This window comes from Lichenostomus cassidix, chromosome 13 (assembly GCF_008360975.1).
Source record: "Lichenostomus cassidix isolate B80296 chromosome 13, HeHo_3.0, whole genome shotgun sequence".
Taxonomy (NCBI): domain Eukaryota; kingdom Metazoa; phylum Chordata; class Aves; order Passeriformes; family Meliphagidae; genus Lichenostomus; species Lichenostomus cassidix.
In genome coordinates this window covers 4,648,260-4,676,232 of record NC_139494.1, presented here as the reverse complement: position 1 = coordinate 4,676,232, position 27,973 = coordinate 4,648,260, and the positions used below count along the sequence as shown (strand labels likewise).

Sequence of the window (27,973 nt, the reverse complement as noted above, 5' to 3'; positions counted from 1 at the left end):
CCTGAAATCCTTGTAAATAATTCTGTGTGACCATTTTGTCTCACAGGTAGTACAGCACCATTTCATACCTTCTTTTTACTGCTGATGAAACCTGTTCTCATTAATGTGACAGTGGTTTTTACCTTGTTTAATTCTGAATGTAACTGTAGTCAGAGGTGTGCTGTACACAGCTCTCTGTAGATCGATTTGGATCTTTGCTGCAGATGCACAACAAGTAAGATAATGGACTTTAAAATCATACCTGCTCTCTGTGGGATTGCCAGGTCGCAGTGACGTGCTGGATCTGCAGGCAAAGCCAGTTGGAATCAACTGTGTTGTAGAGCAATCAGTGGATGCAGAGCCCTTGGGGAGCAGTGCAGTTAATGCAGCAGAGGTCCAGGAATGAAGGGTCAGGACAACCTGCATGAGAAGGGCTGGAGAACATCTGGGTTTGAATGCAACAAGTGTAAACAGAGCACAGATGGCTGTAGACAGCCCTGGGTGTGCCCTGGGCACGATGGAGAGCTGGAATTTACACTGTGTGTCTTTCAGGTGGATAAAGAGACCAACACAGAGAGCCTTGCACAGTCCTCAACTGTAGTTCGTCCAAAAGACAAAAGAGCAGCAAACCCACCCCAAAGTCAGTTTGTCAGGGGCAGCACCATCATCCGCTCAAAGACATTTTCTCCAGGACCACAGAGTCAGTACGTGTGTCGGGTAAGGAAAATTAAATCCTCAGCTTATAAGTGCTTCTTTTCACTCAGTCTGAATCTCTGTTTTTTATAGAAACCCAACAGTGCTTTCTTCTCTCCCCCTCTGACCTCAGAAGCTGGTCTGTCCTCACCTCCTGGACAATATCTTCCCTTGGAACTAACAGTATTAAGCACAAATTTATCAGATATATATGTGCACATATATTTGTGGTGCATGCAGCTTTCTGAGATGCCCAAACTGACCTGGAAGGGCTGCTGTAAGACACTGATGAATAAGCTGTGTATTAAAGGGTTTCCTGCTGCTTTAAGTGTTCTGTGCTAACTTGAACTGAGTTAGCTGTGCCCACCTGATTTTAGATGAGCTGAACATAAAACCTTGATAGGAATGCAAAGGTAAGTACCTGATAATATCAGCAAAAAAACTGTAGGAACCTGAAAGTCACCAGAGCATTTTGTCTGAAGGTAACTGAACAGGCCATGTGTTGGGTCAGATGTCACTTCCCCTGCTTTGAAATGTTTGTTCACAATTATTTCCTGAATTGAGGGTCAAAATAAACTATAAATATCTCATCTGTTAAGTGGAATTGGCAAACAAGCAAGCACTGTCTTTTATCACACATGACCTGTCCCAAGTGGGCAAGCTCTCAATACAGCCGAGCCAGATTTGCTGTGCAGGCTCTCTCTGGTTCAGAGGCAGAGCTTCCAGAGGAACAAACCTTCCTCACTCTGCAGCAGTGGCCTGTGCTTGGTGGCACAGGTGCTGTGTGCCTGCAGATCCCAATGCCTGTTCTGCTTCTCCTCCAGCTTTGAGAAGGGACATGAGAAGGGAATTAAACCTTTGAGCTTGTGCTGAGTTCTTTGTCAGGGTCTACAGACAATCACAAAAGAAGGCAGGCTGTGTGTGTGTAACATGGCAACTCTTCACCTGTTAAACCCAGGGGAGCAGCTTTCAGGGAAACCTGCCTCTTCCACCACTGCTTAAAATACAGGCTATAGAAACATGCAGGTTAGAGAAAACAAAAATCTCTAATACAATCGCCCCATGGTTTACATATGCTAGAAAAGAGTAGTATTTTTGTTATTATTACTACTACTACTACTATTAACATTATTACTACTTAGAGCTTATTTTTCTTGGCTGTTTTGCCCAGTCTAGTTACTTGCACAGGAGAAGAACAGTGGGGTAGAGTCCCATATCATACCCTAACTTAGTTTCTCTATTTCCTCACAGCCTATTCCCAAAAAGAGACAGAGTTCAAGATTTGTGGCAGGATCTGGCAGTGCCAAGTGCAGGCTGTGTACTCTGACTGGGAGTCGACTCTGGTCTCGCTGCTATAGTGTGTGTATGTACTGCTTGTATTTCTTTCATGACAAATTTGTGGTTTCCACCTTCCTTTTCAGCTGAACCGCAGCGATAGTGACAGTTCCACGCTATCCAAAAAGCCCCCCTTTGTTCGGAACGCAATGGAGAGACGAAGTGTCAGAGTCAAACGGGTAAGAACATCACCACTTCTTTTTTTCTCTAGCACAGACACTTGCAAAATCCTGAAAACTGTTTCAAAGGAAAAATTTGCAAACATAAATCAGTTGCCACATGCTTTCATTCACAACCTTTTCTTTGTGTGCAAGAAAGCTCTCAAGGATTCTTTGTTACATCAGAATGTGACGGGAACATTTAAGCTGGAACTGATTTAAAACAATTAATTTCAAAAGGTGTTTGCTGGTATTTTCCATCTTGTCAGAGCAGAGCTTTGCAGATCAGAGCAAAAGACAGTTTTGCTGTGTTTATTGTTGTGTGATTCTTAAATATTTATAATAAATTTGAGGAGCTGGGAAAGAAGATGAGGACAATGATGTCTCACATGCTCAGGTGACCCTGTTGTGACACCATGGCACACAATGTACCCCTCTGCCCGTTGTGATAGCAATCACTAAAATTCCCACAGGATACTGACACCAAACTCCTAAGGAGATGGTTTTCTTGGGACAGCTTGTGTTTGAAACTAGCAGAAGGCAATATATTACTGAAAAAAGCAGTCACAGGTTTTTCTGCAGCACTGTGGATTCATCTGAAGATGAGACATTAAACTTAGGAGGAAGGTGTGCAAGCAAGACTTGTTTGATTTGTAGAAGCTGCCAAGGAAGAGCTTGAGTGGAAGCACAGAAATCAAAACACTTACCTATGAGACTTCCTTGAGTGGTATCTGTCTTGAGACAGACTGGAAAGCAGGATCAGTAGAGATGGTTTGTGTGGAGAGAAGCACTGGAAAGATGACTCTCACGAGGTGTTTGGCACTTCCTGGATGGAGTGGTTGGGACAGTTCTGCTCAGTGTGTTCATACACTCTTTCTTTTCCAGCCTTCAATCAAATCCTTTGGCACAGAGCGCCTGATCCGCACCTCACTGGACCTGGAGCTGGACCTGCAGGCTTCAAAAACCTGGCATGACCAGCTGGTTCAGGAGATCTCAGTGCTGAGGGAACTGAAGGAACAGTTGGAACAAGCTCAAAGTCAGGGTGAAAAGGAGTTGCCACAGTGGGTGAAGGACGATGAGAGGTTTCGACTGCTGCTGAGGCTTGTGGAGAAACGAGTGAGTAATACCTGCCTGGGATTTCATTCCACTTGTTGGAGAAATGTGAGCTTGGAAACTGGGGGCTTTGGACAGTCAGGAAGTGAAGCCTCAGCACTGTTAGTTACTCTTGTCTGCCACATATGGCTCTATCAAGCTGTTAGTGCTGAGCCCCTGCATTTACCAGCACAGAGATTTCCTGCCCTAGCAGAGGTGCAAATACGAGAAGTCATAAATGCCATCTGTTCTGCCAAGTGTGGCCTCCCAGGCTGCAGGAGGTGTGGTGTGTGGTGGTTGGCACTTACCTTGCTCTACATGACACCATCCCCTGTGTACAGGGCTCCTTCTCAGCTTCTGGGATTTCTCAGGCACCTCTGGTGGCTCCAGGCAGAGACCAAGGCATGGTGGCACCAGGTGTAGGAGGGAGTTGGTGTGAGATGCTCTTTGAGGAGCAGTGTGTGCTGATCTTAAAAGATCTATTTGTCTTAAAAGATCTATCAGGAAGATACAAAGAGAGTGCTGGCAGAAGCCATTATTCTTACCCCAGGCTGGAAGGAGACCTTACAGAAAGCTCTCTCCATTAGAATGGTTACTTGACAAGCTTCAGTTTAGCTTCTGTGGCTTGTGATTTCCAGAGTCAACAGTTTCCAAACCCCTCAGACCTGCAGCTGAAATACTAATACCTGCTGGAGATTAGTGAAGATAATTCCTCCTGGAAACACAAACAACTCTTTCCCATTATTTATTTAGGTGCAAAATCCAGAACACAAGTGTGAGCTCAAGGCTGATAAAATGATGAGAGCTGCTGCCAAGGATGTCCACAGGCTGCGAGGGCAGAGTCGGAAGGAGCCTCTGGAAGTACAGTCATTCAGGTAATTACAGGTAAAGGGGAGGAAAAATGACTGCTACCATGATTTTTCTGTGGATGACTGAGATGCTGATGAGTAAGACTAATCTCTGCAGAAGTAGTTAACTGTTCTGCTTCAATAAGAACTTCTGTATTTTCATATCAAAGTAGAAGGTCTGAGAGGGAAATTAGTTGCAGCACTGCACATGATCAAAGCAACCAGCAGCTCTCCAAGTCATTCCCCACCTGGCAACAAATTCTTTTAACACAGAAGCAGCCCTTTGCTTCCCTAAGTAACACCCAGAAGGGAAAAAGCCCCAAGCCTTTCTCACCTTTGGTAAGGTCAGTGTTGTGGGTTTTACTGCAGCCTCATGTCTGATAAGTAAATCAAAGATGTAGGTTGTGAGAGGATGTACAACTGCTCCTTGTGGGGACAGCTGGTGGGTTAAATTCTCATGTGGATGGTGGGTATTTCTGGCAAGATTCCTGTTGCATTAACAACTGATCATCTTTTTTCAGAGAGAAAATGGCATTTTTCACACGGCCAAGAATAAACATCCCAGCACTCTCTGCGGACGATGTGTGATCACCATAAAGTATTTGCTTTCTGGACAATTCTACAAATGCAGTTTGGGTTTTGAAGTTATTTATGTGGTATTATGAAGGTACCAAGGCATTTGTATATTAGAGCTTTTTGTCAGTATGTGGATGTTTTGAAGATTTTTAGGTTAAAGTTATATCATCACAGAAACCAGCATTAAAGTGACAAGATTGTATAGTTTGTATATTTAGGAATGTATTTTTGGGAAATAGAATTTTAAATAAGAACAAATGCAGCGTAAGGTGCTGTTATTCTTAAATAATGCTGTTTAGACTTTTTGTACAGCTCTACATTTTAGAGGTTTTACTGCAATAAAATAAATTTGAAGGAACCTCACCCCTACCTTCTATGATGTTCTGCATCGGACTCTCCTCTGAGTGATGTATGTTGTACCCTGTGGGGAATGCAGGGAGCCAGCTGGGACTCCCAAGTGCTGTGAACGAATTCTCTGTGAGCTGTGAAGCATTTGTGTTTCCTGCCAGGTCATAAAAGTAGGTGTGAAGTTCAGAATACTTGCACTTTTAACATTTGTACTGCAGCTCATGTCTGTAATGGGTCTGTTAAGGTATTGTGGGGAGCCCATTGAAACCACTGCTGTGGGAGGAGGGCTGCAGGTTTAAAGTCCATTTTAGGTTTTTCCAATAAAGTGACCTTTCTGGACAAACCTGCCTTTTCCTTTTTGTCCTGTGTGAATCTTCTCCTCCCCTGGCACCTACACTGGGGTTCTTTCCTGTCACCAGCTGGAAGCATATAGCTTTTCACAAGTCACACGAGATGCTGTAACTGACACATTTCATACAATCATGGAACATCCTGGGTTGGAAGGAACCCACAGTGATCATGCAGTCCAGCTCTTGGCCCTACACAGACACCCCAACAATCCCACCCTGTGCATCCCTGAGAGTGTTGTCCAAACCCTCGTGGAGCTCTGGCAGCCTTGGGGCTGTGCCCATTCCCTGGGGAGCCTGGGCAGTGCCTGACCACCTTTTGGGGGAAGAATCTTTCCTGATCTCCACCCTCCATCCCCTTGGCCCAGCTCCAGCCGTTCCCTTCAGTCCTGTCCCTTGCTGCTTTTCCTCCCTCCTTGTCCATTCCCTGTGCCCACTGTACCCACCTGCTGGGGCTGGGACACTTGTCACCTGTGCCAGTGCTGGCTGGTGACACTGAGCGAGGGCTGGGGGAGGGTAGGAGGGTGCCCTTCTCTCTCCTTTCCCACTTCCCCATCCCTTTCCTCCCTCTTCCCCTTGCAGTGCTTTGGCTTCTCCTTCCTTGTCCCCGTTTCCCGTCCCTTCCCGGTTCCCAGCGCAGCATTCCCGCCCGGAGCGCTCCAGCCCCGCCGTGCTCTCCCGCCGGGGTCCTCCCCGCCGCCGGGGGGCGCTGCCGCCGGGGCCGCGCCGCTCCGGCCGCCTTCCGGTTCCCGCGGCACCAGTCTCGGTTCCGGCCGCCCGAGGATGGAGGCGCGCGTGGCGCAGTCCGCGGCGAGGCTGGCGCGGCAGGTGCGGGCCGGGCGGGGCGGGGCGGGGCGGGACAGCCGGGCACGGCTTGGCACGGCACGGCACGGCACGGCACGGCACGGCACCGCCCGGACCGGAACAGCCCCGCGGGGCGCAGGTGGCGAGCGAGCCCCGGCAGCGCTCCCCCTCTGCCGGAGCCCCCGCAGTGGCCGGAGCCCCGGGCGGGTTGCTGGGCCCCGCGGGAGCGGGGGCTCTGTCCGGGAGGGGGAGGCGGGGAGTGGGCAGGGCTGAAGAGCTTCCCGGGTGCTCGGGCTGTCCGGGCTAAGAGCAGAGCTGCAGCGCTGCCTCGTCCCACACCCTGGGCGTGAGGGCGGCGTGGTGACCGCGTTCGGCGAAAGCGTCCCGGACAAGCCGGCGGGAAGCGGCTGCACACGGCGTGGGTCACTGCTCCGGTGCCGCGGCTTTCTCTGGCCGGGCATGTGGCCGCGGGCAGCAGTGCCGGGCCCGGCAGCGCGGGGCAGCCCAGGATGCCTTCCCGAGGAGCTGCTGGCGGCAGCTGTGCTGGGGCACCCTGGCCTCCTCGGGCAGGTGTGCTGCAGCCGCACGGGGCTCAGGTTTGGGAAAAGGAGCTGACAGCCCTCTCCCTTTTCAGTGACGATAATGATAAAAAATAAATCAGACTGCGAGGTCAATGGCCACTATTGACAGTAGAGTACAGAGGCAGCTTCAGGAAAGCTTTGACTCCTTCAGGGTCACTTCTCATGCGTTGCCCCAGGAGCATCCAGCTGAGAGGTTCTGGACATTTGGCATTTGGGTTTTTGCATGTCATCCTCCTGGGCTCTTGAGAACTTTTCCATGTGTTTTCTGCTCACAACTTAAAGATACGACAGGCACTGAGACAATAAATGTGGCTGTTGAATCTCTGCAACTCCTTCTTGCCTTTGATTTTCTCCTTTGTTGCTACTAGGAAAGGAAGGACATACCAGGTGTTCTGGCAAGGAGCCCCTCCCTTTGCTGCCACTGCTCTTTGGTCTTCAGTCCATAAGCAAATTCCAGGCACTGAAACAGAGCAGGAAGGACAGTGTTCAACTCTAACTCCAGCAGGCTCCAGGAGACCATGCAGAATTACTCAGTCTCAATCTGCCTGTCACTCCCAGCCACATGCTCCCCGTTTCCAGCTGCAGCATGCCCTGGAGCCTGTGGGGAGCCAGCCTGCAGGAAAATAACCCAACAAAGAGCAAGTAGTGTGTGCTCAGCCGGCTCAGCAGGGCTTGGCAGAGTAGGAGTAGAGATAAAACTGAGCAGAAGGCAAGGAGAGGAAGGGAGAGAGAGAGAGAGAGGAAAGTTCTGCTCCCTTTACCATGCTCTCTCAGGCCACTTTCTCTCCTTTATTATATTTTTTTTAAACATGATGGAGAAAAGCTCTGTCATACTAAAGCTCAGAGACAGAAGCCTATGCAAGTTTCATGTTAATTCAGTAGGGTTCTTGGAAGACAGTCACACGTGGTAAGGGAAAATGTAAGGATGATTTTGGTCCTATTGCAAAAGCTGTAGTTTCTTTGTATTCACAGGTGAGGGGAAGTACCTGAATTTCTAGTACTCAGCTGACCAAAGAGCCCTTGGAGATGTCAGCATGGCTTCATGTAATTCCTGCAGCTTCTCATGAGGTGGTCATCAGGTATGACCCTTTACTGCCAAGTTGTGATAGACAGTGCAGGTAGAATGAGCCAGGGGGTGACATTCATGACCTGAACAGCAGCTTTTTCCTTCTTTTTCTCAGTCACATCTTTCAGATCAGAGGTGTATTGGCATTATCTCCCTTCCTCATTTGGATGATACCACGAGAGAGGAGTTACAAGGCTTATCTGTAGTTTTGTAGGTTTTTTTTCAGAAAGAATGTAGAATTTATAATACCCCTTCCATAACATCTAGCATTCACAGATCATTTGCTAGAGAATTAGCTTTATCACAGGGTGCTGTGATAAGGGGCATTTATGATGTAAGTATCTAAAGACCTTTTTTACAGGCAAGCTCAGCAGCATGGTTATGGGTGTGGGGGTCACAGGAATCATAGCATACCTCAGGCTGGAAGGGACCCACGAGGATCATCAAGTCCACCTCCCCACTCCTCAAAAGTCTACCTAAAACTAAACCATATTGTTGAGCATATTCCAGATCCTCCTTGAACTGACAGGTTTGGTGCCACAACCACTTCCTAGGAGAGCCTGTTTCAGTGCACCAGCACTCTCCCAGGGAAGAGCCTTTCTGAACCAGTGTGAACTTCCCCTGGTGCAGCTTCATTTCATTTCCCTGTGTCCTGCCACTGGTCACCAGAGAGAGGAGAGTGGTGAGGGATGCTCCCTGAGCAGGGGTGCCCCCATTGCCAGTTTGGTGCTGAAGCCTGTACTCAGCTGTGTGGCTGTCCCAGCCCAGCTTTGGGATCTCAGCCCCATCAATTCTGGAACTCAGTGTAAGCATTGCTGAGTTCGGGCTTTTCTGCTGGGTTCTTTTGAATGAAAACTTCATTTCATCCTCTGTGTAAGCTGTTGATGAGCACAGGAAGGGAGACTGAAATGGCAGCAGCAACACTGGGGTAGGCAGCTGGGCCACCATGGGCAAACCTTGTGCTCCCAGGTCACATTCTGGTAACAACATAAGGACTGCTGCTGAAACTTTCTGAAGAAGAGCAACACTAAACATGGTAGACAAATGTGACAGTCTGGAGTGACATGTTGGACTTGGTCTCATCTGCACTGAGGCCATTCTGAATGCCTGCAGCTGTCAGTGCTGTGAATTTGTTGTTTTGGTGCAGTCATGGGAAAAATGTACATGAGACTTGCTGAGTTGTGGCATTGTTTTAGAGTTTTTTACCTCCTGGTCAGATCCAAATGATTACAATTCTAATTGTCACCCTGTATTTGGGTGGGAAAAGCTGTTTGAGCCAGATGTCTGCCTAAGAGGCTGGTGATTCCTGAGCACCCTGGCTCTGGCTTCTGACCATGGACATGGAGAAATCTCTTTCCTTGTCTTCATTTTGAGTGTAACAGTTGGGAGGAAGCTCCAATGAGATCCTGGTCATCTCACCTCCTGTGAGTCTTCCCCTGGGTGGCCAGAGGTGTTTGTGATTATGCAGGAAAATCCAGTTCAAACTCCTGTTTTGAAAAGCTTGCCAGTGGTGCTGAAATACCCTGGTGGTTAGAGCTTTGGGGATCTCTCTTAGTGCAGAAGGAATACTTGTGAGCTGCTTATTGACTTGGACATGCAGTGATTTTAGTTCCAAAAGCAGAATGTGATTTTCCAGTTCTGGACAATGTTTGCCCTCGATGCAGAGCTCTTCTTGGGGTTTTAGATTACCTCCTTTTTGTCCTGGAGCTGGTAACCTCACCGGAGAGAAGACAATACTGTGTGGACATGTAATTTACAGATTAGGTGATGCTAGGGATAGAAGATAGCTTTGCACTTATGTTTAAAGCACCTTCTCGGCTTGGGGGGATGAGTTATGTATGTCACTGTTCTGAAATCACTGAAATCTCTTGTGCTATTTTTTAACTTGAAGTACAGAAGATTTTTCAAATAGGTCTGTAAATTATGTGAAATGCTGCTAGGTCAGACGAGGAAGAAAAGTTGAAAATAAATCCATTTGCTGTTGCTTTTATGGGGGAAGGTTTGTGTATGTATGTAAATGAGAGAAAAACTGATTTTTGGGACTCTTGCATTGGCATTTGAAAAGAAAAGCTGAAATGGGACTGTTTGAAGTGAGTTGCTTTTAAGGGACAGCTGTGCTGTTCAATGATTTTAGTTATCTAAATGCCAAACCAGAGGATTTGATAAAGGGTTTTTTTCCCTCAAAGTCCTTTTTCTTCACATCTGAACGGCAGGAAGCAGCATCCTGTAGCAGCAGAGGAGACCTTGAGGCTGTAAAAGAAATGTGCCATGACCTGAGGCACAACTGAAGAATGACCGCTTGGCCCACAAATACGCCAGTCTTAAGATTGCTTTGCCTCAGCTTAGTTTTTTGAGCATTTGCAGTTAGCTGCAGCAGCATTCCTGGGAGCTGTAGTTCAGGTAGACATACAAGACCAGAAGATTCAATGGCCCAGTTTTTTTTCCTAATTAAATAGTCTGATTGTTTCAGGAGCAACAAAGTAAATGAGGCCTTTTTGATAAGGTTTGATGACCTACAATAATAGCCTGAGCTGTGTCCTGCTGTGGAAGTGCTGGCAGGGGAGAGCCTGGGTGAGGGAGCCGAGGGGATGACGAGCCAGGGTGGGAAGTGCTCACTGCCTCCCTCCAGAGCAGCACCAAGTCCCTTAAACCTTCAGTAGCCTCCAGGATTCTGTGTGAGAGCCAGTTTTGTGGCTCAGGGCACACAGCCTGTTATGGGGGAGGACAAGAGATGTACAATAGAGATGAAACTTCAGCTATTTGGTTTCTTTAGGGTGTGGGGCGAGGAAGATTCCCGCTCCTTGCAGCAGCTTCCAGCCATTTTGCTGCTGACTCATTTGCCTGAGTTGGGAGTGTGAAGTCGGGAGAGACACAGGGAAATTTATTTGGAACACAGAGGCCTTCCTGAAATCCCCAAGTGCTCCTGAATGCCTTGTGTCAGGTTGAAGGGAGAAGCCTTGCTGAGGGCAGGGCAGGGAAGGGTGTGTGGGCAGGTGGAAGTGAGTGCACCCAGCAGAAATACCCCTGTGAAGCAGCACACTGTACTGGCATTCCTGTCTCTAGGTGGGGTTTGAGTTTGAGTGATTGTGGTTTCCTCCTCTGGAAGAGAAATTGGCCTGTGAGGTGGTGAAACAGGCTGAATGAGGCTTTAGGGAATTTTGAGTCAAATAATTTGATATCTTAAAAAAGCTAAGTTAATAAAGCTGGTGAAAGTGCTTATTTAGGGAATATGTTTTAAATAGCATGGCCTGTTGTCTTTTTTGCACTTTTGTCTTGATATTAGTGAGATTATTCTCTCATTGCCTTTTTTAAGAATGTTTCAGAATCTCTGTTTTTCACACAAGTAGAAACTACTTTAAATATTAATTGTTTGGAGCTATTCGACTTACATGTCATTGCTGTTACCATTCCAAGGCAAAGTAGCAAGTGTCTGAGATCTTGGAGCTCTTCACCTCCTGTCCCCTCTCCAGGGGATTTACTGTGTGACAATTACTGTGTGACAATTCAATTTGCTTTTCAGGAAAACGAGATCAAGTTGTTAACTGCAGAAATTGAGCGTCTGAAGAACTTTGGGTGCTTGGGAGTCTCCCCGAGTTTGGAAGGGTTGCGAGACGAAAACGCAAAACTCAAATATCGGTTAAACTTCCTTAAGAAGGTAAGGGAATAAAGAATTATTGCTCTACCATGTGTTTTTTTGTTCTCATTAAGACAAGCTAAATAAATTATGTGAGTTGTTACAGCTACTGATGTGCGACATCATGCTCAGTCGCATGTGATGTGATGTGATACCTTAATTGGTGGCACATCAGATATTTCTTGGTTCCTTAAATAGGAACCTACTTTATGGAAAATGTCAGCAGGTCAATCAGCCCACATGGTCATGTCCTGGTCTGTCTTAGACCAGGTGGCCCAGCTGAGGTCTGTCCCAGGCTCACCAACACAGGTGTGAGAAGTAATGCAGCCCTGCAGTCAGGGGAAGGTTTCTGCTGGGAGGTTCAGTGGGAGAATCGTGTGATTTTTGTGTTGTATATGTTGCTCCTGTGCCTGGAGGTGTCAGCCAAATCTGTCAGCTGTGCTTTGCCAGGAAGCTAAGGAGAAAAGTGGGATGTAACAGCTTCTCAGATGTTGTGAATTTAGCCTTCTGGATTTTGGTGGTTTTCTTTTTCAGAGCCTTCAAGAGGAAAGAAGTAAATCAACCAAAAGCATGATTAATATCAACAGCTGTCTCCAGGAGATCTTTGGAGCTGCCATTCAGGCTGCCTACCCAGACTTAGAAAACCCTCCTCTGGTGGTGACACCAAGTCAGCAGCCCAAATTTGGGGACTACCAGTGTAATAGTGCCATGGGCATATCACAGGTAAATGTAAACAATCTCAACAAAAAAGCAAAATGGGGATGTTTTCTGTTGGAAGCTAAATGATGGCACAGTGAGAGTTGCAATACTGGACTTGTTCTGGGTTTGCTGCAGGTGGCTGGGCTGAGAATTGAGTGAGTATCTAATGGGATACTATCTAATGGGAGTGAGCATCTAATAGCATTTTAAGGGAAGCAGTGGCCTTTACCGAGCTGGCCTTTAAACCTCTGTTCAGATGCCTGGTATGAGAGAGTTAACGTGTGTGACACAAAAACTGCTCAGTTCGTGGGATCTAAATCAAATCAGGATTTAAGTGCTGCATTGATTTACTAATGATGTGCAATTAACTACCAATTAGTGAGTTGTATGTTTGGAACTGAAAACAGCAAAACAATAAATGACGATTCTGGAGAATTGCAAAATGTTGAGAAACACCTGCATATCTCTTAAGTGCTCTTCTCGAGTGCCAGGAAAGTGTAATATCCCCACACATGTTTGTGTGCACGTACCCTCTTCTCACAGGGCAGGTGACAAACAGGCATCTGCAGGTTCCCCTGTTGGCTCACACCTCCCTTTGCTGTGGGTGCTGTGGTTTCCTCCTGCTCACAAACACACGTGGCAGAGCAAAGGGGCCCAGGTGCTACCCTGTGGGCCCTGTTGGGTTTGGATCCCTGTGTCTTGCATCCCAAACTGCCCTCCCTGAGCTCCAGCCAGAAGGAACTGGTTGTGCTTGGGAAGCACCTTCTCAAAGCCCAGCCCGGTGTGGATTGCTGCTCTGGCACTACTCTTCACACTCCTCTCGCTCAGTCCTTTGTTTAACATCTCTTGTTAATTCCCTGGCTCAGTCTTTTGTTTAACATCTCTTGTTAATTCCCTGGGTACAGAGAATTTGACCAAAGAGGGCCCAGATAGAATCAGAGACACTTTAGCAGCTGCTTAGACTGCACAGTGGGCTGGGACTGTGCTGAAGTAAAACCAGGAGGTGTGGGAGAAAGAACATAGTGTGTTCAGGCTTAGGCGCTGAAGTGCCCAAACTTGCAATGCATTGATGTCTTTGGGTGACTAAGTAGACACTTTGTAATTACAGATCTTTTATTTGGCACTCTCAATAGAAACAACTCCTTTTTTTACATGTTCTGTTGTCAATTCACCTTTATTAACCCATTAGACTGGCAGTTTTGACACTGAACATGTGGTGCCATGCAAGAGCACTCTGCTGTCCCAGGCTGTCCCGGTGCACTGAGCATGACTGGGGCAGCACTGATCCCATACGTGCCAGGCAGCAGGCTCTGGGCTGCAGTGCCAGGCGGAAACATCCCTCCCAGATCCTGTGTCTTCCCTGGGTCTCATTAGCATACTGTGACAGTGCTGCTGCCCTGGGTGACTGCACTGACACGGGATTCAGGCGCTGCCATTTCTCTGACCGCCACGTTACCCCAATTAAGCCGCGGTTGGGATTCTCGAGCAGTCCAGGCTTCCCAGTGTCGACGTGGTTCGCATAACTCGGTGTCTGAGCAGTGCCCTTCCAGCCAGGGTTCCAGGCTGTCAGCTGTGGTGGTGAAGAAGGGTTCCTAGTCCCGGGCTGGGCTGTGGAGTTCGTTCCCTGGGCAGGCAGGCTGTGCACCGCTGGGCAGGCAGGCTGTGCACCGGGCTGGAGCTTGGCCGTGCTCACACAGGCAGCGCTCCACTCCGGCAGTGCTGGGAGCCAGGGGCTGAGAGCAGCAGCTTGGGTACTTTCTGTCGCCTGTTTTAGGGGTTTGGCTGTGGTGCAGGTCTCCCCGGGGTGTTCCCTGGGCAGAGCTGGAACACAGGTCAGGGTCACTGGGACTGCCAGCAGGGCTGGAAGTGCCCTGACTGGGGCAGCACTGGTACGTGCCAGGCGGCAGCCTCTCCCTGCAGTGCGCTGGAGTGGAAAGGACCCCTCACAAATGCCTATTGTTTTCCTCGGAGTTCATTAGCATATTAATGCCTGGGGTTTCAGCCAGGAGCTCTGCTTGCTCCTTAGAGTAATAGGAGTGTGGTAACTGTTTCTGGAATGGCTGAGATAACATGCCTGTAATCTGGTATAACATGCCCATAATTTGGTTTTGCATTTATTTTTCCTGCAGTTCACACTTCGAGTAACATTAAAGGCTACTGAGGTTTGCTTTTCTTCTTTTTAAGCCTTTAGCATCTTATAAGGATCCTGTGTATGACAGGTTAAACAGGAACCTGAAACTTGAGTAGACATACATTTCACAGCAGACTGAAAGTTGGCAGATACAAACAGTAGTGAGTGTAAATTCTGAGTTGACAAAGAGGTACATGATATTTGTGGCCTCAGTGGGATTGTTTTTAAACACATCACAGTAATACCAGAAAATCGTGTGCTCAGAAACAAATACTTGTTGTAATTTCATACAATGTGAATGTAGTGTTGTGCCAGGGCTGGGTTGGGCTAGCTCACGGAATCCTCCTAAAGGGTGTTTTTGTAAGATTTGCAAAAAGCTGTGTGAGAAGATGCTTTGGGAATGGACAGGGAAGTTGTGTAGTTGGACTTGGTGATCTTCAAGGTCTGTTCCAACCCAAACCACTCTGATGCTATCATTGTAAGTAAACTCATGTCCTGTACTTTGAGTTCCTCACAGTAGGCCACTCATGTCTCCCGGGAAAAGGAGAGCTACTTTAACAGCAGTTTTCTGATGCTCTTTGAAGCAAATTGGGTTGTGCTAGGATTATCTTTGTTTGCTTGGGTTGTTGGATTTTATTTATTTATTCACTTATTAATCTATTCACTCATTTATTTATTAAGCTTGACACTAAGTCAGGACTGAAGGCAGTTTGCTTTGGTTGTGTTTAATCATTAATAAGCAGACCTGCTCTGAAACCACACTCAGCATCTGCTGGAGGCACAGTTCAGAACTTCAAATGTGAATGCTGGCAGAGCTGAGGACACCCATGGGACTGATCAACAGGATTGTGAAGCAGTGAAAGACCGTGCCAGCTATGTTGATTTTTAAAGGGTTTGTCCCTTTTACTAGCTTAGAGAAATACGAATTTGCCAAACAACAGGTTTTGAAAAATAGCTTGGGAGATTTTCTTCTTATGTAGGGACTGCTCTGAGCAGAAGGAGGTGAATGTGTTGGATCTAGTCAGGCTTGTGCTGTGGAGAACTGATTAATCTGTAAAATTTACTAGAGATGTTTTTCTTTGTGTGTGTTCATTGTGAAGCTAATGGACCATGAGGATCTTTCAGTGCCTTGGTATCTGTGCTCTCTCTTTTGCTCTCTAAAATGTTTTGGAGGATTGAATTTTACTCCATCTTGTTGTGTTCCAGATACTGCTCAAAACCAGGGAACAGAAGGTTATCCCACGTGAAATCGCGGAGAAAATAGTAAAAAATATTCCTGCCAATGAATGCATTGAGAAGGTCGAAATTGCTGGTCCTGGTAAGATAGTTTCATTTTGCACACTTTGTGTATCTTAAAGCAAAAGGGCAGTTTTATAGTGAGAGGGAAGCTGAGTTGAGTTCTGCTGTTTCATGATGTAACACTGCAGTTACAGTGTGAATTAGCTTCTTGTGAGCTTGGTGAAGCCTTCAGGCCTGTGCAGCAGCAGAAAATCTCCTTCTGTATTATAACTGGGAAGTATGATCCTGAGCCCTTTAATTAGTAATTTTTGCATGATCTTTAAAGGACCAGCTTTTCCTCTTTGAATATTGGTGATGGGTATCAGCCAAAGTCATGAAATCACACAAAAATCAACAGCCCTTCTTGCTCTTGCTTGCATGGTGAGGAGACCTTGTCCTGTCAGAACTGAGAGGCTGGAGTAGCATGGAGGTTATTAATTGCTGCATCTGTTTTGTCTGTGTGACCCAGGGGAAAATACAAGGGCTCATATTCCTTAGGGCTTCAACATAAACACAAAAATCCCATGGTACAGCCCTTTTGCGCTTTGAGCAGAAGCTTGTTCACTGCCTCTGTGAAGCAGGAGAAGTAAGACAGTGTCATACCACAAGCATGGATTATCCCAGATGAAACCGTATGTTTTAAGATACTAATTTTTTTCAAAAAAGATAAAGCAGAATTTGTTTTTGCGTTTGGGAGACCAAATTATTTATTTTCTTGTAAAAAGTTGTTTCTATAAATTCACCATTGAGTGACTGTGTACAAAAAGGAATGATGTCAATGATGTGTCTTGCAGCATCTGACTCCAGCAGTAAAGGCTATAGTGGTGTGAACAGACTATTCTAACCTGGGAGCAGAAATTGTCTTCAGTGACAGCTTTGTTGCCCTGTGACTGAAAAATGTTTTCTCAAGCTGACTTCATATGCTCTTGTGCTTGGTGCATGAAAACAGAAATCCATGGGGGAAGGAAAGAAAAAGTGGTTTGAAGTCCTTTCGAAGTCCTTTTGCAGCCCCAGCACTCACTGCTGTTTTTTTCCTGCAAAGGTTTTATCAATGTCCACTTGAGAAAGGATTTTGTGTCGAAGCAGCTGAGCAATTTATTGATCAATGGAGTTCAACCACCACCTATTGGCAAAAGGAAAAAGGTAGAGTAGTAAGCCCACAGCCATCCTGCTACAGGGGGGATGTTCTGGACTGCAGGCAGCATTGAAATTCCCCCCCGAAGTGATGTGCTGAGCAGATGTCTGCATCAGCAGGTTGTTAGAGTAGAGTATGTGGGATGGGGCATAGGAACCGAGGGCCACAGGGTAGGTCACTTGTACTTGGGGTGGTCTCTGGGGGGTGAGGGACAGGGCTCCCTGGGGGTGGGTGCTGTGCCCAGGTCAGTCTGGGAGTGATCCCTGACCCTCAGCTGGGCTGCAGCAAAGCCCAGGCTGAAGCCTGCTCTGATGATCGTCATTCCCCCTGCTCCCCTCAGCAAAACCGAGATCAAGCACACAAGGTGTGGTAATGGCCTTTTATTGCTGTGTTCCTTTGTTGCTGTGTCCAAGGTGGTGGTGGATTTTTCCTCCCCCAACATTGCAAAGGAGATGCATGTTGGCCACCTGCGCTCCACCATCATCGGGGAGAGCATGTCCCGGCTGTTCGAGTTTGCAGGCCATGATGTTCTGAGGTGAGACTCCATTGGTGGCTGTGGTGGGCTTGCTAGGCTGTTAGTGCAGTCCCTGGCTCTGTTTTGCTCTGTATTGGTCTTCATTTATAAGAAAATAGCCCTTTGTGTGTAGGAGATACTGAGCTGAGCAGGCGTAGCAGGGTTAGGAATCGAGGTGGGCAGCAGCTTCAGTGCAGTGAAAGTGGTGGAGCTTGGCTGGCCTGCTCCTTGGGTTTCTGGTACTATGTGTGTTTCTTTTAGAATATATATTTTTAAAATGTTTGTTTCTTAAAGCATATGTTTAAGCGATAATTATTATTGTGCTCTTCAACTGCTTCAAGGTTAAACCATTTAGGAGATTGGGGCACCCAGTTTGGAATGCTCATTGCTCACCTCCAGGACAAATTTCCAGATTACTTAACTGTTTCTCCTCCCATTGGGGATCTCCAAGCTTTTTACAAGGTATGTGTAGCAGTTAAGTGTGATGTTTATGTCAGCATCTGAAAAGCAGATTGAGGAGCTGGACAAATTGCTTCATAGTTTTGGAGAAATGAAAGAATCAAATCACTGTCAGTAGATTATTGCAATAACCAGTCACAGGGTGACGAGTTGTGGTATCTGGTATTGAGTTGTCTGTATGGGGCATGGTCAGGGGGCTTTGTAAGCACACAGCCTTTCTGTCTTGAGATGAGCATGCTTGGAGAGCCTGGTAGGAGTGGTGGTTTGTTTCAGGGGAGAAAGCCTTGCTTTTCCATGTGTTTCCCTGTAGGAATCCAAGCAGAGGTTTGACACAGAGGAGGAATTTAAGAAGCGAGCCTACCAATGTGTGGTGCTGCTGCAGAGCAAAAACCCTGACTTCATTAAAGCCTGGAATCTCATCTGTGATGTGTCACGCAGAGGTGACTTTACCACATCTGGAATCATGTCTCAGCTGTAGAACAGTGTGGCTTTCGTCACTTTATGTCTGAGCACACCCTTCTGTTTTCTCTTGAAAATCACTGCCACACTGCTAAGAGAAGCTGAAAGCAAAAAGCCAATACAGCCGAAGTGCTGGGCTGTGCGTGGAGACTTTCAGCTAAATCTTTTGTCTCCTGAGTCCTAGTCTGATGGCTTGACCAAGAGATTGATAATGCCTTTTGGGCCTTTCTGTGCCCAGTGGTAAACATAGGTCACTGGTTCCTACTGTGTGCCTTTAATAGAAGTATTTTGTTCTGTTTCACTCAAGAATTCCAGAAAATCTACAACTGTTTGGACATAACCATCATAGAGAGAGGGGAATCCTTCTACCAGGAGATGATGAAAGACATTGTGAAAGAATTTGAAGATAAAGGTGAGGCTTTTGGTCTCGGGTCAGAGTTTCTGCAGCTGTGAGGAGGAGCATGGTAACCTCACTCTTATTCAGCAAGGCTCAGGGCTGATGCTTTTCAAGTTGTATGTTCCCCACCTTTGCTTTTTTTCTCAGCCACGTTTCCTAAGTGGATCTTTGTGGCTTTTCCTCATTCCAGAAAGCCTGAATCTTTCTTGCTGACATTGAAAGCAATTTGTCTGTGATATTTGTAGGCAGTAGCACAAGGTACTACCATGGAGGAATTTATTATAGTACAAGGAATTTATTGTATCCTGAGTAAATAGTCAAGGAGCAATGTATGACAGACTTCCCAGTCTTAGTGTTATGACTGTGTGGGAACTTTGTCTGAGAAATCTTTGTGAAGACAGTGGGATTTTTGGATCATGTTGATTTGAAACTGGCAAGAATCCAAATGCAGCATAAAAAGTCTGGTTTTATGTGTTCCTGTCCAGATCTGGCAGTTCTTGAGTCTCACCATCTGAAGTGTGCAGACTGCCTTACCTCGGAAAGACTCCATGCAAAGTCCTCATTTGTATCTCCGCAGAGTTTATGCTGCCCTTAATACCATATTTTGTGATGGGTTTGTGGCTATACAGGCAGATCTGGATTCCAGTGGTGGGAGTTTTAAAATTAGATCTTTTCTGGTAAGGCCACATCTTGCAGATCTGCTTCCTTGTTCTGGAAGTTCTATACAGTTCTAGAAGTGCTGTATAGAATGTGACTTAGTTGGTTGACAAGGGAGTTCTCATGTAGGTTTTTTCATGTTTTTGATCATGTGAGTGCATGGTCTTTTCTTCCTGTTAGCAGCAGGGAAGTTACTGCTGGCCCAGAAACCTCCCTACTGTGATCCAACACGGAATGTTTCTCATTGCATTTCTAGGATTTGTCCAGGTTGATGATGGCCGGAAGGTCGTGTTCGTCCCGGGTTTCCCTGTCCCGCTGACAATCGTGAAATCAGATGGAGGTTATACATATGACACATCAGACTTGGCTGCTCTGAAGCACAGGCTGTGTGAGGAGAAGGGTGATATCCTTATCTACGTTGTTGATAGTGGCCAGGTGAGTTCACCAAGCTCTGCTGTAACTGTTGCTGCAGATCATCACAAAGTGTGTTAAATGATGGAGGCAGCAGTAACACAGGTAGAACACCACAGGGTCTTCAGTGTGATTGGTATATTTATTCCTTATCTGAGCAGTGATGGGAATTTGCCAGTTGCTGCTTCTGCAGAGCTGGAACACTTTTGGAAAGGTTGAAATTTCTGAAGTGGAATTTGTCTGTGGAGCTGGAAACATTTTAAGTCCTACTGTGAGAGCATTGTTATGCATAGGATAAAGCTGTGAAGAAACTGCACCTGGAGGAATGGGTTGAGAGCCAGTTGTTGGTGTTTATTCCTTGCAGTCCGTGCATTTCCAGACAGTGTTTGCAGCTGGACAGATGATTGGCTGGTATGATCCCAAAATCACCAGAGTGGCCCATGCCGCCTTCGGAGTGGTGCTGGGAGAAGACAAGTAAGTGTTTGGGTGCAGTTTTTCCTCTGTTTGTGCCTTGGAGAGAGGGTTTGAGTGAATGCAGGAGACTTGCTCTCATTTGATTACAAGTATGTATGTGGCACACCAAGAAAAGAACAAAAGAAAGCACTGCATTCTGTGCTGTTACCCACAACTGTGTCATTTTGTTCTGTCATTGTCCTTGAGCACACAGTCACTGGTGCTGTGCTCACGGTCCCTCTTGGGCGTGGCTTCTGCCCTCTGGCATTTGGGGAGGGGATTGGGATTGGCTGTTGAAAGCTAATGTGGATATACTGGGAGATGGCAGTGGTAAAGGCCACGATTTTCATTACTTTCAACCTGTTTAATGGTAGATGAAACTAAAGCTGGGAGAAGTCCAGCAGTGGCATTGTGTCCTGCCTAATGTCTGGAACTGGACAGTTCTGATTGCTGAAGCCTTCCTGGCCATTCCTGCTGACCACTCTTTGGGTGTTCTCAGTTTTGTAGCTATCTATGTAATGGCAATTTCTTCGATACAAAGGGTGTTGCCATGTGATTTTTTCCTAAGCTTCTTGGGCACTAGGCAGAGGGTGGAAGTGTTTTGCCTCTTATGCAGGTGGTCATTTTGGCTGTGTGTTTTCAGGAAGAAGTTCAAAACTCGTTCAGGGGACACAGTGCGTCTCATAGACCTGCTGGAGGAAGGGCTGAAACGAGCCATGGACAAGCTGAAAGACAAGGAACGGGACAAGGTAGTTGTGACAAATTGCTTGTCTTTCCTGAGAACTTCCCAGATATGTTCACAGACTTAGGGTCTCCGCATGGCTTAATGAGATTTCTGTCTTGCTTCTTGATGGCCTGGAGAGAACTGGACAGTGTGGGACATGGAGTGTGACAGAAGGACCAAGCTCTGTCCAGGCATGGTGTGATGAAGTGGAATTGCGAAGTACAGTGTAGGGTGAAAGCGAAAAGTCCCTGCTTAAACAGAAACACGAGGAAGCACAGGGGAAAAAAAAAACCTTAAAAATCTGCAGAGGGCTCATAGGAGTCAGGTACAAAGTGCTTTTCCCTACTGCCAGTGCACTGTTCCAGCAGAGGGGGGCTTGCAAGTGTTTGGACTGTCCAAAATGCTCCATAAGGGTAGGAGGAGCAGACATTTGTTACATGTACATGTAGTTTGTAAGAAGCAGGGGCACAGCACATCACACCTGGCAGGTAGTACCTTGTGGGGCACAGAGATCCTGTGGGCTGTCAGAAGAGGCAGTCAGCCCTAACCTGGTCAGGGCTGCAATGCTCATGGATTGCAGGAGAAGCAAGGGGTGGCAGTGGGGTTGTCTGGTGCCCTGAAGCAGAGAGGTGTGTGTGAACTGAGCACCAGGTGGGTAAATCCCCTCAGCAGCTTGGGCTTTCCTCGAGTCCTGCTGCGAGGTCAGGGCTGTGTGCTGTGCTTCATTCTTCGTCTTGACTATTGCCTGTTTGCAAATTGCCCCAGGTCCTGACACCAGAAGAGCTGAAAGCTGCCCAGACATCAGTTGCTTTTGGATGCATTAAATATGCAGATCTGTCCCACAACAGACTGAACGATTACGTGTTCTCCTTCGACAAGATGCTGGATGACCGAGGGAACACGGCTGCCTATTTGCTCTACGCCTTCACACGGATCAGGTGTGTGGGGTGCAGGAGCTGCTGAAGTTGGTGCTCTCTGCAGCTGTGTCACAAAGGGACATGTGGGAAAAGGGGTGACAGTAGCATCAGTGCTGTTGGGGGTGGTTGGTAAGAGAAGCCAGCTACATTGGTATGCACCACAGACAAGATTTTATTTGTCAGAGGACGCAGATGGTGTGTCCTCTGCCACCTGAAACGGCTCTACTGTGACACACAACCCAGGGAGGGAGCTCAGAGTTTTGGGTAATCAGAGGATTTAGGTGACTTAAAAAGGAATGCATCTGTGTTCCAGCAGCTGCTCAGCTCAGGTATTGCCGTACCCCACAGTTTTTCTGGCACCCTGAGCCCTGGTTTGCTTGGCAGTTTCAGCTGTCCTTGCTGATGCAGGTGTCCAGAGCCCATCCCTCCCTGTTCCTCTGCAGTTCCCTCCTGGATCACCCTGAGAGCATCCCCAGGGCTGACTGTCCTCTTTGGCCTGGTCATCCAGGACTGGGCAAGGGAGGACATCACCCTGAGCCAGACCAGACAGGTGACCAGGCTGGCCCTGGGCAGGCTGAGCAGTGGGATCCTCACAAACAGACTCTGTTTTGGACCATTGCAGGGCTATTGCTCGCCTGGCCAACATCGATGAGCAGATGCTGCGGAAGGCAGCCAGGGAGGAGGTGCTTATCCTTGACCATGAGAAGGAGTGGAAACTGGGCAAGTGCATCCTGAGGTTTCCTGAGATCCTGCAGAAGATCCTGGAGGACTTGTTATTGCACACACTCTGTGACTACCTGTATGAGCTGGCCACCACCTTCACTGAGTTCTACGACAGCTGCTACTGTGTTGAGAAGGACAGGCAGACTGGTGAGTGTTGGCCAGGGGGTGCTGCGTGTGCCTGTGTCACATCCTGTGGTATGGGCACTCACCCTGGCTGCTGTCACACTCCTGTGTCCGTGCGGGAGGACTGACAGAGCCTGGCACAGCCCGTGTTGGCATTGAGCAGGAAGGGCTCCCTGTGCCAGTCCAAGGCCAGGCTGTGGGCAGATGGGCTTCCCCTGGGGAAGGTACTGAACTGCTGCTCCAGCTCCTGTCTGTGTTTTCCAGGCCAGATCGTGAAGGTGAATATGTGGAGGCTGCTGCTGTGTGAAGCCACTGCCATCATCATGGCCAAAGGATTCGACATCCTGGGAATTAAGCCTGTGCAGAGGATGTAGCGGTGCCCTGTGGAATGACAATAAAGGGACTAAACAACTGGAGTTGTCTGTGTCTGATGGGTTGGGGTTATGAAGTAGAGGGTGAGGGAGGAGGGAAAAGGAGAGAAAAGGAGTGTGGCTTCAGCAGCTGCAGGTAGAGGCAGACAAGTGGCTGTGAGCACAGCTCAGAGCAATTCTTGGTGCAGAAGCAAAAGCTCATCAACTCAGAGCACCCAAGGGTACCTCCACGAAGCCCTCCAGCCACAATACAGCCCCCCACACTCCCAGAGCCAGCCATACTCATCCATACTCCCTCCATCCACTTTACCTTATGTGCCAGGTATGAGCAGTCACCCAGCCTTCGATGTCACCTCTGATGGTGCGGGGAGGCAGGCAGCAGTTTTACCTGGAGGAGCAGGAAGCCCAGGGGAGGAGCAGATCAGTTAAACTACATTCCCTCTGAGGAAAACACAAGGGAAATGCCTTTCCCCTCAGCAGCAATGTTTTGAATCCCTACAGAGTTGGCAAACCTCTTTGTGTGGTGCATATCAATCTTGGGCCACCACAAGGAGCCACAGCTCCTGCCTTTGCCTTGGGATTTGTTGGAGGCTCTACTATGAGCCTCCTAAAAAAAGCTTCCAGAGTCCTAAAGCAGCACAGAAATGCAGCTGTGCTACCATTGGAGAGTAGGTGTTGCATTGATACAGGTGCTCACTGACATATGCATGTGTATATATGTACATACATATATAATATATATGTATAGAGATGCAAGAGGTGTGTATCAGGTTCTTCCCTATACAGAGAGCTGGGGAGGGCTGGGCTCTCACAGCTGGTCAGCGTCCAGCACCTCCCGTGGTGGCGCTAGCTGGCACTTCACCAGGCACAGACCTGTGCAAATGCACTCTCCTGGTGGCTGAGCACTGTGCCCACAAAGCCAGCAGGCCTGGCGCTGGTGCCACAGTGCCAGCAGTGTGACAGCCACATGTGCTGGGGGGTTCAGCTGCCCAGGCCGTGTGCTGTGCTCCCTGTCCCCCTGTGCACCCACACCCACGCCATGGCCGTGCTCTCCCCCTCCCGGGGCTGGGGCAGTGCCGGGGCGGGGCTGGGCAGTGCCTGTCCAGCCAGGGCCCATCCCGCCCTACCTGGGCCACGCCAGCGGCTGGGGTGGCAGTGGTGATGGATGAGCCGAGTCCTGCCCACGGGGCCATGCACGCCCAGCTTCAGTGGCAGAGGCAGCGTCAGCCGCAGTCCAGCGGTGGCCACAGTGCCCAGTCCAGGTGTGGGTCTAGAGCAGTGGGCCCAGTGTGTGTCCAGCAGTGGGCGTGGCAGAGGTTGCCACGCCAAGCTGTGGCCTCCAGCAGAACGGGGACAGCCCTCTTCAGGCCATCCCTGAGTCTCAGCACCAGATGCCTCCCCTGGCAGGGTGGGGGTCACACCTGCAGGACCCCAGCAGCCCCACAGCTCAGAGCTGGAGTCAGCAATGGTCACAGCAGGGGGTGTGGGATTTCCATGTGGCAAGGGGTAGCTCAGAGTCCCCATGGGGCTATTCCATGGGGCCATGCAGCCAGGAACAGGGCCAGCTCCCAAGCTGCCAGCACTGACCACAAGGTACAGGGCAGGCAGTAGTGTCAGGGGCCTCAGCTGGGCAGAGGGGTTCAGGCCACTGCTGAGGAAACAGAGCTGAGGTTGGGCTGGGAGTGGAGAGGGTCACTCAGGAGCCTTGTTGGGGCTGGAGACTGACGCCATGCAGGGATCAGACTCCTGGGAACCCCAGCTGTCCTGGGGAGGGCAGGCACTGGCTGTGGAGTCAGTGCTGGGGGAGCCCTGGGCTGGGGCCATTATCAGTGCAGGGGAGTCATGGGACAGTGGCCCTGCCCACACAAGGAGCTGGAGCAGAGCTTGAGAAGGTCTGAGCTGATTGTTGGAGTGCAGACAGCACCCCTGTTGGAAAGGGGCCAGGTGTCAAATGGGGCAGGGCTGACAGGGCGGCTGCCCCATCCCACGGTGTCACAGCTGGGCCAGAGATGGCAGCCAGGGTCAGCCAAGGGTAGAGATCATCAGACACATCCACGGCGATGAGGTCCAAGGTAGAGCCAGGAAGGTGAGGCAGCAAGGGAGGTCAGGATCAGGTCCAGAGAGAGCAACCAGGGTCAGCCACAGTCTGGGGATCACTAGGCAAGTCCATAATGATGGGCAAAGGCCGCGGTCAAGCTGGGAAGTCAGTCTGTGGGCCAAGGTCCAGGTTCAGATTGCTGGCATCCATGGCCAGGCACAGGCTTGGCTGTTGCTCTGGCCAGGCCCCAGCACCAAAACTTCAACCCACTCTCCAGCAGGGATGGCCAGGGCCTCCCTGCCCAGGCACATGGCAGCCCCAAGGCCATGGAGTCAAACCCCATCATGGCTGGGGATGGAGGGGGAATGAAGGACTGTTTGCACAGCCCTCACAAATAGTTGCAGTAAAACTGCAATCACACTGAGGTTCTCTTTGGTGGCACCAGCAGAACTCCCATCTGTCTCTGGCTCAGAGCAGCAGCTGGGCTGGCAGGGACCTCTCTGGGGCACTGGCCCAGCTGCTTCACCAAGCCAGCCACCCACCCCAGGCTGCCCTGAGCTTTTGCTTGTTGACAGTGAGTGACGTACCTGGAAGAGCCTGTTGCACTCCATTATCATGTGGGCCAAGCCCTGCGTTGCTGCTAGGTTCTCATTCAGCTGCCTCTGGTCTGGCTTCCCCAAGCTGCACTTCCTCTGGCTGGATCTAGGAGAGGGGAAGGTGAAAGGAGGGCTGAGCAAGCAAAGTGCTGGGAACCACACACAAAACACACTGCACTGGAGGACTGCATGTACCTTGGAGGGGCTCATGCCATGCTACTGCAGAAGTTCCATAGGGAGAACTCCTTCCCAGCACATCCCAAAGGTGTCCAGGGTGCTACTGACCATTAGTAATGGAAACCCAAGAGAGGCATGTTAAATTTATTCCCCAAACACATCATGACACACTTGGACAAGGACAACAATGGCCCACAACTTGTGTGTGTAATTATCAATATCAAGCTCCTTTGATACCTGCAAAGCCATCTAGAACCTTTTAAATCCTTTGGCCCGAACCACACCAAACACATTTCAAAAACAGTCCCCTCTTTTAATTCATAATTATGGTATGACATCATTAGTCCTGACTTCTGAAACTCTAATCTGTGTGCATTCCTGCCAAATGGCTTGAAAATTGGGTGGAAGATAATAGCCCTCAGTGCTGCTTCTCAGAGTCAGACCTGTCAGCTGTACCCTTTGAAGTGGGAGTCCTGCACCAAGGCATTAATGCACAGTTACAGCACAGCTAAAGCTTCAAAGCGCACTGGCTTCTAAACACTGACAACAAAGAGAAAACTCCATTGCTGTCTTTGGTCCTAACATTTCAGAGCAGTGTTGATGTAGAGCAAAGAGGTACAACTCCCAGGGTGTAGCTCCCAGGAGCTCAAACCAGTGAGCACAGCAACCCAGCAGGACGTGCTGCTGCCTCTCCATCACATCCCCAGGTGCTCTTGCAGTGGCCCCGTGGCTCCCTTGCCTGTGCCAGCACAGCACAGGGATGCCTGAGGCATCTTCTGATGTTTTGTGACATGCAAAAGGAAATCCTTAGTGTTTTCTTTCCCCTCCTCTGTGATACCCAGAGCCTGAAAGATGCCAACAGCACATCTGACAGCTTCTGCTTTGGGACTAGTCCTGCCTGTAGATCCCCAAGTGAGGTGTTCAGCTTGCTATGCTGTTGGAAGCACAATGCTTCCCCTGCAGCCAGCTGTGCTCTCTTGCCCTGATCCGTCTGTCCACAGCCCAGGAGCACAAGCAGAGCAAACAGCCCTGCCTCAGGAGGCCAGATAAGGCATGAATGCTCTCAGAGATTATTTGTCTACTTTGACCCAAGGGCACCTTCCTCCCTGCACGTACAAACAGGGGATGTTATGCAACTCAGATACTTCTACTTATTAAGATAAATTTTCAGAATCCCTGTGGCTCGATTTGGCAGGAGTGATCCCCTTATCACCCAGCAGAACCAGTGCCAGTAGCTGCTTCAATCTGCCAGGTATCTGCAAGGCCTTAAAGCCACACCTGGGCTCAGGTTGCCAGTGCAGGAGCACCCTGCCAATGGCCAGCACCACTTAATGCAAGCAGTGGGCCACATGCTGGGCTCCTGGGCAACCAGGCAAGTGCAGCAGTGGTGAGGGACACACACAGACTGGCCAGGAGCATGGCAGTGGGGCCTTAGCACTGCCTCTGCACTGGGCAGTAAGCAGCAGCTCCTGCTGCACCTGATTTCAGGCAAACCCCAAGGCACACACACTCTATTTCCCCCTCAAAAGCAGACACTGAGCCTAGGCCAGCTACAAAAAGCATTGCTCCAGCAAGGGACACTGTGGGCAGCAGCATCAAGATGACAATACCTGGTTGAGGAGGAGGAACTGTCCCGCCTCAGGGTGTTGAGGTGAAACAAAGAAGGCGCAAGACAGACTGCGATGTTGGTCGGGGTCATCTGGTTTTCCTCAACAAAAGCCACCACATCTCGCAGGAAGAACAGGAGGATTTTCAAAGCTTCTCGGTTTTCCTTTGGGAGAAGGAGAATAGCAGCCTGGACAGCCTGAAACTGCTGGTCCTTTGGCACGTCTGAGAAGAGAAACAAGGATAAAAATCACACGTGACTTGTGGAAGGAGCATCCATCAGCAGGGCCCCAAGCAGGGCACTGAGCTAGTGGGTTCATCCATTTCCTTGTCCCAGGCTCACAGCAGACAAGGAAAGGCCATTATCCTGTCAAACATGTGCCATCTCTCCTACTGCCTGTCAAGAGCATGTTCACACCCAGGGCTGCTGCTGCCTGACTTGCAATTTATCTTGAACATGCCAATGAATTTATCCTGAACTGAGTTACAATCCAAACAAGGGTCTGTCTTCCATAAAATATTACTCTGCAGTGATACTTTGGAGCAGGTAGCTGCTGTCTTTTCCTTTCAGCTTCAAGCATGAAGGGAACAGATGCTCTCAGATAATTCAGAGACTGGTGTTTTGCCAACAGATTTTAATTCACA

General features: G+C 48.8%; 3 protein-coding genes across 13 annotated transcripts in view; 2 read left to right on the top strand and 1 right to left on the bottom strand.

Moving 5' to 3' along the window:
* Positions 1-5,372, top strand: part of WWC1 (WW and C2 domain containing 1) — a 64,915-nt gene extending 59,543 nt beyond the window's left edge. Inside the window, exons 19-23 of the mRNA XM_085073431.1 lie at positions 532-696; positions 2,094-2,186; positions 3,051-3,281; positions 4,011-4,132; positions 4,627-5,372. Of these exons, the coding sequence (XP_084929557.1) occupies positions 532-696; positions 2,094-2,186; positions 3,051-3,281; positions 4,011-4,132; positions 4,627-4,693 (678 nt within the window). The 3' untranslated portion in view covers positions 4,694-5,372. The remainder of the gene's footprint in view (positions 1-531; positions 697-2,093; positions 2,187-3,050; positions 3,282-4,010; positions 4,133-4,626) is intronic.
* A 745-nt stretch (positions 5,373-6,117) lies between these two features.
* Positions 6,118-22,953, top strand: RARS1 (arginyl-tRNA synthetase 1). Of its 2 annotated transcripts, XM_085073430.1 has the most exons (16): positions 6,118-6,204; positions 7,734-7,840; positions 11,348-11,482; positions 11,996-12,184; positions 15,498-15,609; positions 16,612-16,712; positions 17,118-17,239; positions 17,560-17,680; positions 17,988-18,117; positions 18,444-18,548; positions 19,447-19,625; positions 19,966-20,075; positions 20,698-20,803; positions 21,544-21,716; positions 22,318-22,565; positions 22,806-22,953. In XM_085073430.1, exons 4-16 carry the CDS (start codon positions 12,032-12,034, stop codon positions 22,913-22,915), a joined length of 1,770 nt encoding a protein of 589 aa, XP_084929556.1. In that variant the 5' UTR covers positions 6,118-6,204; positions 7,734-7,840; positions 11,348-11,482; positions 11,996-12,031; the 3' UTR covers positions 22,916-22,953. The 2 variants fall into 2 exon arrangements, with proteins under 2 accessions (XP_084929556.1, XP_084929555.1); XM_085073429.1 differs by lacking the exon at positions 7,734-7,840 and having other exon boundaries at positions 6,124-6,204.
* The window catches only part of LOC146431121 (rho GTPase-activating protein 7-like), a 52,003-nt gene continuing 41,099 nt past the window's right edge, over positions 17,070-27,973 (bottom strand). For 7 of the 10 annotated variants that reach the window (XR_014854859.1, XR_014854864.1, XR_014854863.1 and 4 more), the window contains 3 exons: positions 27,334-27,553; positions 24,040-25,652; positions 23,221-23,300 (listed from right to left, as the gene is read on the bottom strand). Coding sequence is in view for 2 of the 10 variants with exons in the window: in XM_085073428.1 (XP_084929554.1) it covers positions 23,262-23,300; positions 25,538-25,652; positions 27,334-27,553 (374 nt within the window). In the remaining 8 variants the exon portion in view is untranslated. Of the gene's footprint in view, positions 22,923-23,220; positions 23,301-24,039; positions 25,653-27,333; positions 27,554-27,973 lie in introns of those variants that run through there. The other 3 variants (XM_085073428.1, XM_085073427.1, XR_014854865.1) reach the window with 2 other exon arrangements.

What these genes read in the sequence shown, in the direction of transcription:
- RARS1 (XM_085073429.1), top strand. Translation starts at nt 6,160, where the DNA reads ATGGAGGCGCGCGTGGCGCAGTCCGCGGCGAGGCTGGCGCGGCAG. An exon ending in CTATTGGCAAAAGGAAAAAG is followed by an intron (nt 16,713 to 17,117) that starts GTAGAGTAGTAA and finishes GCTGTGTCCAAG; the next exon opens with GTGGTGGTGGATTTTTCCTC. An exon ending in ATCTCCAAGCTTTTTACAAG is followed by an intron (nt 17,681 to 17,987) that starts GTATGTGTAGCA and finishes GTTTCCCTGTAG; the next exon opens with GAATCCAAGCAGAGGTTTGA.